Raw genomic sequence first — 13247 nt, 5'->3', positions numbered from 1 at the left:
CTCTGCCATGCTAGCATAAAAGAGCCTGTCCATGTTCAGAAGAGGGAAAAAATAAAAAATAAAAATCAGGGACTATCTGAGCAAGTTTTGGACTGCTAATATTTTCACTATTTAAACAGCAACAAAACCTAATTGTTCACAGTAACGCACTAAACTGTAGCACTCATTTCCTTGCCACAACACAAGAATTAGATTTGGGCCTGAACTGCGACTTGAGGGCAGCCACTCAAATTAATAAAAAGCTCAGAAGGCTAATTTAGTTCCAAATCCAGGCTCACTTTCCCTTCCAAGATGACATTTGATCCACATGAGGAGAGGAAAAAAAAGAAAAAAAGAAAAAAAAGTCTGATCTGGGCTTACACAAATAAAATGATATATTTTTGGTAGCACAGAATATGATACCATCCAATACTTTTAGCATTCTTCAGAAAAGCTGGTTTTGGAATTGTAAAAAAGTAGCAATTGCAAGAAGAGAAACAGCCTAACTACTTCAGCACACAGAAGGAAAAGAGAAGACACTAGTTCAGAATCAGCCCTAGACATTGAAGGAGCATTGAAGAGCACACATCAGGTGAAACATGGCAAGTCAATACCCCTTTTCCAGATTATGAAGCATGCCTCACAGGGCAAATTCAGCTCAAATTTCATCTGTTTCTCCAAATTGCAAACTCCGCATTTCTGGGATCCTTCAACATCAGCACTGTGGAAATTGCAGTATACATACAGATACGTATATGTTCCACACACATCTCCTCTGGTTATTTTAGGCCTCAAACACACTCCCATAATCAATAGCTGTTACATGCTCCCTTCTTTCCCACCTCCTGCCCCACAGCCAGCAGAAGAGTCCAAAGTCAGCAGGTTCTGCATCTACATTTCAGAGCGTACTAGGTTTAGTAGCTCCAATGCAGTATAAAATAGATATCACTGGGACAAGCAGCAAGAGCTTTAGAGGCAGAACCTTATATGGAAAATGCTAGTGACTGCAGTCACTTATAGTGAAAAGCATCTCAAGATCAATTGTGACTGCTCTTTTCTCAGAAAACCATCATAGCCTGAGCAGAAATAGCTCTTTGTGCTGTGCTGGTAGCAGGATGCAAACTACATCTCTAATCTGCTGCTTCTACGAGCTCAGCCTCTAGTATCATTAACTTCCCTACCTCCAGCCCTAACTGAATCAAGGGTGGCCAGTATGGTCAATTCATTTGCTTTTCATTCCAAGTTTCAAAGCACTTCTGTAGCTCTCCCCACACACCTTCCACATCGCTGATCTACCAATCCTTCCTCCGCTTTTCCTCCAACTCCGCTGAAATACTGTAGACCCTCCACTGACAGACCACATATTTTCTTCCAGCTGTCAAAACATACTGCACCCTTGCAAAACATTCCCTGTGCTTCTGGGCAGGCATGTGGCAAAAATCTGGCAACAATTTTAGAACAAAAACGATTCGGTGAAGTATTAATGAAATGGTAAAAATCCCTTTCAGAAGCAAGAATAAATTAAACATGAACTTTTACTTACCTGTTGGACACAAATTATGATTTGGAGAGAAATTCTGACGGTGATCAAAAAACCAATGGTCACTTAAGGAGAGAAAGAAATCAGAAACCAATCATGATAAAAGATGAGGGAAAAAACATTTTTTGTTCCCATCAGAACAGCTCCATCTCTCTCACATCTTCCACAGCAAACATCTTCCTAACCCTTTCCATTCCAACTCTATATCCTAACCTTGCAGGCAGGGTAGTTCATCTCAGGCAAATAGTGCTATTACGGCAATGCTGGTAGATTTAATGTTATATATACATGCCTGGGGGGATAGCTTTCATTAACTCTACTAACCCACTCGCTCTTGAGGGCAGGAGAAGGGAAAGGGAACCCTAAAACACTTTTATGGTCAAAAGTAAATGAGGGTTTCAAGTTGTGGAAAAAAAGCTGTCTTTGCAATGATGAAACAAAAGTTAAAAAATAAGATTTCTGACAAAAGTTACAAATGCTACACTTGAAGTCCTCTGTTTTTTTTTAATCATAGGACACTGATGAACTGAATTGGAATAGATGTATTATTTTACATATCTAAGGCTGTTATTAACCCCTTCAAATGCCTTGTCCAAAGGCTGAAACTATCTTTTCAAATAAACAAGTCCCTACACTTTCCATTACGCATCCTGCCATCCTGCATAAAGCTACACTGCAGTTCCTACCATTAAAATCGTCCCTATGCAGTCATGTACGAGTAATGTCCCTAGGATGCACTCTTATCACAAATCTCTGGTTTATTCAGACAGATCATGCATGTAGACAAATAATTTACTTTACTTATGTAGTGATTTGATTTTCTAGTGTTTTTTGCTTTTCTCCCTCTCTTCAGCTTCCATCTTTGATCTCCTGCATCTCTTGCAATGCCTCAGCAGGTTCAGGTTGCCAAAGAATTTGCAGTAAAAATTCCTAAATGCAAGACAGTTAAGATCCTACTTCCTGCCCCTTTTTGTTTGGTTTTCTAAGTATCAATTTGCTATTATAAAAGACCATGAAAAGACCCTTTCAAAATAGTGTATCAACTCTCAAATAGCTGAGATTATTTGTATGAAAGGCAGAAAAATCAACACATTTTCCTTCTTAATCTCATAATCCACACATTAGATGAAATGTAACACTTCATTGGGTAGGGGGAAAAATCATGGTTTAATTACAACAATGTAGCATAAACACTTTAGTAGTCGATATCAGGATATTCTTGTGACATCTAAACTAAACTTTAGTTCTCCACAGTAACTGTAAACAGATACCCTATATTCCCTAAATGATTGGCATTAAGAAGGTTTATACAAAGGCAGTCAGTTGTTTAATCTTTAAGATGTCATGACATGGTGAGACAAACAAGCATACATCAATAAGTACAGAGAAATGTTATGCTACATTTTGGACAGTTTAGAACTGAAAGTGCTTCACATCTACAGGATAAGAAATGGCTTCATCTCCTCATCCCTAAATGATGAGAGCAAAGAAATAACCCTTTAATAGGTTAAATAAACAGTGTCCCATTTATCCATGCTTATATAAAGTTCCCAACAGTTCAGAAGGTCACATGGTGAAATTTACAATTATGTACAGTATAACAAATTTTAAAAGAAAAAAGTTCAGATATTCCTTGGTTCCCAAAAGCCCGAATCTCGCTCTCTGCACTAGAGCTAAGGACAAAAGCTACATACAGTTTTTTGTTTTTTGTTTTTTTTTGTAAAAAAGCTTCATCATCCCAATCTGCCTTGACCAAAATCAGTCCCTAAATCCTGGTCATATTTAACAACTGCTTAATCCCAATGTTTAAGGCATGTGCATTAGACATCAGTATAAGGGTACTGTCAGAAGTAAGTATCACAGGTACTGAAGTGTCAGCAAATTTACACAGCAATGTTACTCTTCACAACACAATGTAAAATAAAACCATGTTATACTGGAAGTTGTTCCTGAGTTAAAATTTGCTAAATACTGCTAAACTTAATGTTTTCCTTTTTTTGTACTTCTTCCTCTGGAATGTCCTTTCACATATGTCAAAGGAAAATTAAAATTCACACTGAAATATAGAAAGTAAAAACGTGTTAGCAATATTCTAATTATCCTGGCATTCCCAAATCTAAATTTAGCCAATATGCAGTGAATTTGCAGTGTTTAGTATCACTTAGCTTTTAGCAAGAGTATTTTCTAAATATGAGGATAATTATATATGTCAGTTCACATTTTTGTGCAACTGCAAACAATAGAAAATGATTTTAGTATCAGGAATTGTCATTAACTTAAAGGTTTGTGAATACATGGAATTGAGACATAGACATTTTTAGTTCTTTCTTACACAGTCTGCTCTTCTAGAATTAAAGGAAAACATTTTAAATTGTAGGAACACAAATTTAAATACCTACAGATATATTCAGTTCTCTAAAATCAGACAATTAATTGTCCATTCATATTATTAAGCATTTGTTCCCACAGAATTGTTTCTCAAATATGTAATCTTTGATACTGTTTCCTATTGAAGAAAAAAACCTATCCACTTTTCTCAGCCAAGAACAACTTTAAAAATATATTTTTCATCAGATTCAAACTGCACATGAAAATTATCATCATATTAATCATCCAGGCTCCAACTCCGCAAAGTTTATAAACATTTGCTCAAGTCCAAGCATTAAATTTAACACCAGTTAAAGAGCATTAGAAAATCAGGACTACCAAAGGGGCAACTTTGTCTGTGCCATACTTGCACTTTGGGCTGTTAACTGCAGAAAAACACCCCAGAAAATCGGACCATTAGAGCTTGACCCAAAGTCTACTGAAATCAATGAAACTTTTACAATGAGCTTTAAGAGACTTAGTATGTTAAGTGCTCCAATTGAAGCTCACCATTTGCAGTAATGTAGCATCTCCTCCTATTTTAAATACAGGAAAGGACTGCAGTAATTGCACCTACCAGACTAAGGAATAAGGGTTTTCAACAATATTCACTGTATGTATTGTCAAATCCGTCAGAGGTGCAAATTATGAATTTCAATATGATGAACAAAATTTTATTTCCAGATTTGTTTCTGTTTAAATTTTAGTGGGATGGAAACCAGTAATATACTGAGAAAACAGGAGGGGAAAGGAATGAGTGACTATGCTTCCACAGTCTGGAAATTCTAAACAAAAAAGAGTATCATATAGTGGTATAAGAATAGAGCTCTGAATGAAGTCTGGCCTAGCCCATGTGCCTTATGCACAAAGGTTAGCTAGAATTTAATTGTTGTGACCATAAAAAATAAATAGCAACAATTTATTCACAAAAAATGGATTAGATTGATTTTTTTGCTTTAACAAACTGTATGATCCATTAAATTATCAGCCAGCTGTATATTTAAGCCCAACAATAGAAAATGTAGTACATAAACACCTAAAAATCACAGTCATAAAAAGCAGGCAAGTACATCAGTCTTTTGGTGGCCAAAGCACAGCAAATTAGTCCACCAAATAAGTGTAAATACATGTAAATCATGGGTATTTGTTTTGTTAAAAATTATTTCTATTGTCAATAAACAATTTTCTGCATTTTGATTTAATACTGTTTTCCAAGAATTGTAAACTGTTTAAAAATATATGCACAAGCATAAATAAAAGGATTTAAATACAGTGGTCAATAGGAAAAACAGCTTCTTAAATTTGCTTGTGCGATAAACTGGTAATTTGGAACAAATCCATAATTATCCATACAGAACTCTGACTTTCCATAGGTGAGACAGTACTGCCATCATTTCTAACACTTGTGACCATTATAATAACAGGAGAAAAAAATAACATATCAGCCCTGATACATCAATCACATATGCATTCAAAATTACAGATATTTACAAGAAAAATATATATTTAATTAAAAAGCCACTGAAAAAACATGGACTTTTAGTCAGGTGCTGCACTTTCTGCAAAATGAGGTAATTTAGATGCAAACAAATTAAGTTTAGTAGAGTTCAGGATCCATGGTCTCCACACTTAAAGTATAGATTGCTTCAGTGAATGGCTTGGCTGTTTCTATACATTCAGAGCAAGAAAAAAAAAAAATCACTAGATCCAGTTAAATCCTGTTTTGTAGTGCTCTTGATGCAACACTGACTAATGTCAGAAGGCTTCCCAGCTCAGTTTTACAACTGGTCTTTCAATAGAAAGAAAAAAAAAAAGAAAAAAAATAGTTATAAGTTGGTTTCATCCCAAGATGGGTCATTCATGTTCTTTAGAACTTTTCTAACAAGCTTCTCCAAGTCCTTGCGAGCTCTTTGTTCTTCTTCCAATGATTTCTTCATCTTTTTGTTATCCTGTTTAATAGAGACAGAAATATTAGTAAATTTTTTACAATGACAAACAGATCTCTTCCAACTGAATGTACACCATCGACCACAAATCCTGAAGGCTCTTCTCAGTGAGACTGTTACTAGCTGTTCAAAAGCAAAGCAGCTGTTCTGCCTTCTATTAAATTTCACAAGTTGCACACAATACTTGACACAATGAAACAAAACCACTAAATGGAAACTGAGGTATTTCCTATTTATACTTAGGGGTGCTTTATAATGCAAGTGCTAGCAACAGATGGTCAATAATTTTTAATTTTTTTGCTCAAAGCTGATCAAGGAATAGTAGAATATATTTGGTGTTAAAGAGAAGGGAAACGGAACAACAATAGTAGAATAAACATGCCTGTAAAAGCCTCCTGTGATTATAACTAGTTTCACAATCTCAGAAAAGCTTCTTAAACTTAATGCAAATTAACTTGCTTAATTAGGAAAGTAAACAGTTGAAAGGAGCATCTTGAAAAACATTTATGTTCTCTGAAAAGTGTTTTGTGACTAAGTCTTAAACCAGCCGGACAACTACCGACAATCTAAGAAGAGTCTGAATTTAAAGAAACACCACCATTGTGCACATGTATTAATGAATGAGTCAGGTCTCAATATTTTGCGCCATGCACTGATGCCATTATTGGTAGGACTGTAATAATACTACTGACTGAACCACAGCAATGCTTACATTGTTTATTCCAGTGGAGACCACAGTGATGCTGGCAAAAGTGGGGAAGCAACTTGAAGTTAACAAGGTCCCAACATCAAGGGTCTCCTGGTGTTTAATACACAGGTCTGTAATCCAGGGGTCCCACTGGACTCCCATCAGCTCTCACTTACAGAAATTTCTAGAAGTGGGAAGAGATCAACAGCTGTCTCCTCCTTACCTCCATTATCTCCCCAAGTCTGTTATGAAACTGAGAAATTTCAATTTTTTCTTGTAGGTACACAGTTCTGTTCTTTACTTTTCCTTCTGTCCCCTCCTTCCCCCCTTTAGGATTGTACTATTACAGTGTAATCCCTGTAGAACAATAGTTATAAATAACTAATGCAAGCTTCCAAGGGACCCATTTTTTGTGGTAACTGTCACCAGCTGGCGGTCTGGGATTGACAACAACTACCATGTACTCCCAGACAGCTTTTATCCATGAAGCCTTGGGTCACTTGGGACATTCCCATCTTGGAGATTCTCTCTACCATTTCAAGAAGTGGCAACATCACAGCAAAGGACCAGTAAATGCTTCTAAGCTAAGATCCCAAATATACAAGAAAATGAAGTCAGGCTTTAATAGCTCTTGGTTTTGGAAGCTACAAGATTCTGAAGAGGTCGTCTACATGGAGAGGAACAAGGGAAGACAGCTGTTACCTGAAGTTCAGGAAAAAGTGTCTTTTTGTTTAGGGTCATGCACAGATCTGCAGGAGCACTTTTATACTTTATACTGAAGCAGTCAGGCCACAGAAAGGCTAACAGGTTATCATTGCTGCCCATATTAAGTGAACTGTATTTTTAAAAAGAGTGTCAAGTTCACATCAAACCTTTATACATGCTTTATAGGCTGAAACCACCAAAAACTAAATATTAAATATGTCAACTCTCCTATCTCAAGAAACATGCACATCTTTAAAAACATTGGGCATACTTATTAAAAATGGGCAAAGAATCTGGACTCATGTTTATAGCCCAAAAACTGAAGTAATTTGAATATAAATCCATTTTATATTAACAAAGGAGATTTTATCAGACTTCTTGAGTCATAGATCTGTTAAGATTAGTTAGCTAGTTCACACATTGGAAAGCGAAAATAATTTAATGCCTTTTTGCCTACACATTAAGTAGCATAAACAAGGTTTAAACAGACTGTGTCCTGACAAGAAGGGATATTTTTAAACAACTCAAAAATGGATACTTAAAACATGCTTAAAACATCAGCTGCGTCTTCCATACCAGCTGTGCAGGTGAGATCTTGTGCAATTCCCTCAAGTGACAAATCAGCCGCCTAAGCTAACCTGTAGCCCTCATTTAAAAAAAGGCCACAAGATAAGCAGTGAAAAGGACTCTCTTGTATCCTGAAATGAGAGGTTTTAAGAACTTAGTCGTAAGAGGTGTTCAGATTACTGAAAGAGTGCTTAAAAAAAAAAAAAAAGCCTAAGTGGATACATACATTTATACTACCAAAATTATACACTCTAAGAGCAAATACTATTCCACAGTCTCTATACAGTTATTTTGCTGATGGTATAACAGAACCGAATTTATTTAATGCTTTCAACACTTCACAAGTTGTAACATTTAAAAATAAATGAAACATAACTTAGTAAATCATCTCAGGATACTTAACACAATTCTCACAGGTTGGCACTCCAAGGACAGATGACAACCACAATACAGAGTGCCTTCTGTCAAACTGGCAAGTTTTACTTTTAAAAGCAAATCTCAGGGTCTTGATGTTAGTCCGAAATTTAAATTCATCCCTGTCAAATTTTATCAATTTAAAAGCTGTATTTATTTTTATAATGAGCTGTCCATCTTTCCATTGTCTCTATTGGTATAAATATAGCAAGTTACCAACCTGTCTTAATTCCTGTACTTCATCCTTTAATGCATATACCGTGTCAACAAGGCTTCTAAAATAAAAAGAAAAGAATATCTGTTATAACAGTTTTCAGAAAACATGTCTAAATGTATTATCAAACTGATATATGAAATGCATTAAAAACAAAAAGTAGCTAACAGCTATTTTCACAAACTTGTGTTAAAAATCATGTCTTATCCTGATTTACATTTAGTTAGGCAATGACTTTTGACTAGCTTCTATGACAGGACAGACCTCTCAAACAAAAATGGACTTGAAATACAATTCTGTTACAGAAACATAATACACAAAACAGTCTAAGTCTATTCTGTGTATCATGTTTCTGTAACAGAATGTATTTCACTTTCAACACAGATCTTACCAAAAAAAACCCCACAAAACAAAACAGACCGATACCCCAGACAAAATGGAAAGATGGTACCAATTTAATACCAAAATTCTACAGCACTCAGAAAAGCCATTTACAAATGAAATGTATCAATTCTTGGTATAGAAGAAAGAAATGGAGTAGCATATACAGAGAAGCCAGACTGCAAGCGTGTAAATGAAGGCCCACTGCACCGGCAAGGCCTGGCAGCATACTCCAAACAGCTGTCTCCCCCACTAGTAACATACCACACACACACACCCCTAGTACTACTACTACAAGAGGAGGTGGGAGGAGGAAGAAGAGTGCAAAGTTTACTGTTTTAATCCATCATTCATTAAAAGTTTCCTTACTTCTCTTCTATAACAGTCTGACCATTACTTTTAGTTTCTTCTACAATAATTTTCTCTTCTTCCGGAAGCAGGACTTGAGGAGCTGATTCTTTACGAGAACCTATTGTAAAAATAAATTACAAAATGAGCAACTTGCAAACAATATTGGGACATTTTAAAGATTATTATTTCATTTATTGTATGATACACCTGCATGACCAAGGTATATCACTTTCAATTACATCCTCCCCTCCACACACACAGTTGCTGACATATCTTTTTACATTTGAATCCACAGCCTTACACTACAACAAAAAACTGTCTGACCCATTCCTATCCTGCTGATGACAGAACTCCTCTGTGCTATCAATGGGGATGTTGCACACAGTTCAAGGAACAGTACACTGTTCAACTATCAGTAAAATCTATACAAATTCATCATAGCTGCATCAGAGAACAAATGATGTGTTTAAGTAATAGCAATTCAAGCCTCAAGGACAGATTCTGATCTCACACTCATATACATCCAAGAAATAATTCCACTCTAAACCAATTATTCTATCAGTAAGGAGCAGAAGAGTGATACCAAATGATACAAGGATGGAAGGAGAAAAGAAATTTAAAATTCCTTTTCCCAGAAAGAAAACTGTAAACACCACAGTTGTGTGTGTATGTGCATAGACATATATACACATACACGTAAACACAGTCCTTTAGTTCCATAATAAATACATAGTTCATATTTAATACATTTTTAAAGCACTTAAAATGGTTTGATGACAAAACTCAAAACACTAACATCTTCAGAACATTTTTTCACAATCATTACAATTTTTAACATCAAGATAATTCATATAACTTCTAAAGAAGTAGCTCTAAATAGAAAAATCTACTGCTCGGAGATGTGTACATCTAATAAGGTATATATTCTAGAAATGTTATTTAAGCTGCAACAGATTACTAGCATTTTTTCAATAGTAAAATAAATTTTGTATATATATGTATCTGTAAATAAATAGCTGTCTAAGAATTTGTTTGGTATTCAAACAGAGTAGATAAGGCATTAGAGTTCTTGCATATTTAACTGAGATGTCAGTTTTAACAAACAATATGCACTTGCTTACCAATTCAGTGTAACCAATTTTGACTAAACAGGAATAGCTTAATTTTAAGCACAGCTTGAACTGATAATTGTGTACTACAGGGTGCATGTCCATTAGGAGAAATTAGTTAGCTCTTGCCAAACAGCTGCTTTGAGGTAAGAGTGCCTTTCTTCTAGGGTTCATAATAAAATACATAATCTAAACACACACAAAATTAAAGTAAAAGAAATCAAGCTCAAAGAAAAATATCAACTCCCCCTAACAACTGCAGCGTTGAGTTCTGAACATGAGCTTGTAGGAGAAAAAAAAGAACATGGCTCAGCAGCAGGTGCTAAGCTAGTTACATTATTTTAGTAAACAAGGGCAAATATCCTTTAACAGAGGAAAGAGTTTCTTTAAGCTGACAGTAAAGAATTAACAGTATATGACAGTCAGATTTTATGGAGTAACAACTACTGCACGTCTGAGAACAGAATCTCATCCCTGAAAGCTGTAAGTTCTTGATCTCAGTGGATAAATCTTTAATGGGTTAACCAGGAGAAAAAAATACATATAGTTTTCAGGGAAGGAATGACTTGAAAAATAAGCACAGCAGAGCTCTATAAGGGGCTCAAGGGCATTTCCCTATTTGTGCTATCAACCATTAACTGCAAAAATTTGTCTCATCTTTATTTCAGTTAATTGGTTACCACTCTATTAGCTCAAGACATAACACAGAACATTGCGTTCAATGTTATTTTAGAAAGTTAGTTGACTCCTGCTGCTACTGGATCACTAAATTTTGGGTCTCAGTATCAATTCTGAGCACCTCAGTGCAGCACATGCTGAGGGAGAAATTGAGCCAAGAGGGAGAACTGCCTTGGGTTTCTCCCCCATGATTCCCCGCAACCAAAGGGCACAGCACATTACGGTTATGTCTATATGGAGCTCCATTCAGTTGTCTTTGCCTGGTCAGAGTAACATGGGTCCTTTGAAAGGTAGAAATAGCATGGAGGAGACAGCTTAAAAAAAAAAAATCATAACTGTACAGTTATATACATGCATGCATGTAAAACAGATGTACACAAATCAGCATATGCTTGTGGACCACACAGCACAGAACACAATACTACTGAGACACAGAATGTACAGTTTCATAAAAATAAAATTTTCCACCACATATACACTTACGTGATGTAAACTGTTGCTGTAAACAGTGATCTTTTTGTGCCACAATATATTAACTACTGTGGAATTCAGGATATCACAAGTTTTAACCTCGCTTTCATTGTTCTGATACCCTCAATCGTGTTGCAACTTTTTCACTCATATCACAGAACCCTCTCTGCTTTTATTGTTCATTTTTATACTGAAAAAAAGAAATTGTATTTTTCCTTTATCTTTTTAACCTCACAACATTTGCTAAGTATCAAAAGGTACAAACACGCATCTGTCCTGCAACAAAACTGCCATCAATATTTACACAATATCAGACTTTCTGTGCCAAATTCTAACAGCAAAACTAAGATACTTCATTGTCCTGCTTTTCCATACCATTTATGCCAAAAGCTTTGTATTTTTTTAGATGCATGTACTTGTAAATGTGCATCTAAAATGAATTTCAAATGAAGTGTCATCTCATTATTGGCACTAAGTAATACTCCCTAAATTGCACCTTGTGCCTCTGCCAGGTCCTCTATGGCTGTTTCCTATGTAACCATTTCTCTCCAGAAAACTTTTACGAGCTACAGCTTTAGGACAGGAAGATAGGGGTTGCATTACAGAGTTTTATTAATAAGACAGCCCAGGAAATTGCTACAACTTAGATTACCCTAAGCACCTCTCCAAGACATATTCAAGGTCCACAAAGCAGTGCAGAAGAATCAAGAGTTACTTCAGGCTGCCATATCCACCATTCTTCAATCCTAAATTTGCAAATTTGGTGCTGAATTTCTTAGAGACAGTACTCAGTCTCATTCTGACTCAGACATGCAAAAAGACAACGTTTAAATTGACTTCTAACAACTCTAGCCCTACACCGATTTGAGACAATACAACCAAAAGATCTAGTTTAAAATAAGGATGGAAAAAAAGAAAAAAAAAACACCCCAAACTTCACAGGGTTTGGTTTTGTTTTCTTTTGGGGCCCTGGGGGAAGGAGGGTGGAAGGGAAAAAGAAAGGGTGTTTGGCAAACCCAGACAATTACTTCCAATTAGCGAACAAACTTTAAGGACAAGAAAGCTGCCCTAACTTCTCAATGGGAAATCTTATAAATCAACCTCATAAATCATGTCTCAGAAGAATAATATATACCACTTTTTATAAGTCTGTTGAATAATTAAGATATGAGCAAAATGCACAACTGACCACTAGAATCAAGATTCAACTAAATTTCCATCAATTAAATGCCATCAACAAAATAAAGGGGTCTATCTACTATTAGTATTTTCCACTCTTAGATTGGAAGATAAAAAATTAAAATGCTTTTTGCCAATACCATATCATAAACAGTGCAACATTGGCATTCTGACCTAGAGATCTGGGCCAGAAACCTCAGCAATAGCCACTATGCAATGTGGTAAAATACATGACACACAGACCAAGCCTGTGAGTGAGAGCCCATTGCTTTTAGCTACTAGTGTCTGACTCCGTCCCTAGCCTAACTAACAACACTGGCAAGCCATCCTGGGCATACCTGGAAAAAAAAGAAAACTGAAGGATCTTTATATGGCTGAGAGACTTCATGTCAGAAAAAGTTCACTTTGTCTGAAACCGTTAGAACATCACTCATAGCCATGGAGTACAGTCTTAACACCAACCGAAAAGAAACAAGAGTGCAGACTGAATTCCACAGAGGTTCTCAGTGACGTCTGGTTGCAAGCGTAACTGCACAATCCCAGCTTTTTATTTATTTTCCTCCAAGGGAGGCATAAGACATCTTAAAAAAAATGGTCATTTAGTATGACGCTGGATCCTTACAGAGGTCAGGCTTCAAAAGGAGGAGTCTGGTAATCA

The 13247-nt window shown here is 35.9% G+C and overlaps 1 protein-coding gene across 7 annotated transcripts in view; it reads right to left on the bottom strand.

Annotated features, from left to right (window-relative positions):
* Window positions 1-2823: 2823 nt before the first annotated feature.
* ARHGEF7 (Rho guanine nucleotide exchange factor 7) overlaps window positions 2824-13247 on the bottom strand; it is a 132488-nt gene continuing 122064 nt past the window's right edge. For 5 of the 7 annotated variants that reach the window (XM_067294020.1, XM_067294015.1, XM_067294027.1 and 2 more), the window contains 3 exons: window positions 9171-9270; window positions 8427-8481; window positions 2824-5835 (listed from right to left, as the gene is read on the bottom strand). In XM_067294020.1, the coding sequence (XP_067150121.1) occupies window positions 5713-5835; window positions 8427-8481; window positions 9171-9270 (278 nt within the window). In that variant the 3' untranslated portion in view covers window positions 2824-5712. Of the gene's footprint in view, window positions 5836-7801; window positions 7924-8426; window positions 8482-9170; window positions 9271-11557; window positions 11601-13247 lie in introns of those variants that run through there. The other 2 variants (XR_010883800.1, XM_067294060.1) reach the window with 2 other exon arrangements.

This window comes from Apteryx mantelli, chromosome 1, assembly GCF_036417845.1.
Source record: "Apteryx mantelli isolate bAptMan1 chromosome 1, bAptMan1.hap1, whole genome shotgun sequence".
In the NCBI taxonomy this organism is placed as follows: Eukaryota; Metazoa; Chordata; class Aves; order Apterygiformes; family Apterygidae; genus Apteryx; species Apteryx mantelli.
The sequence above is the reverse complement of the archived record's forward strand: the minus strand, read 5'-3'. Positions and strand labels throughout refer to the sequence as shown.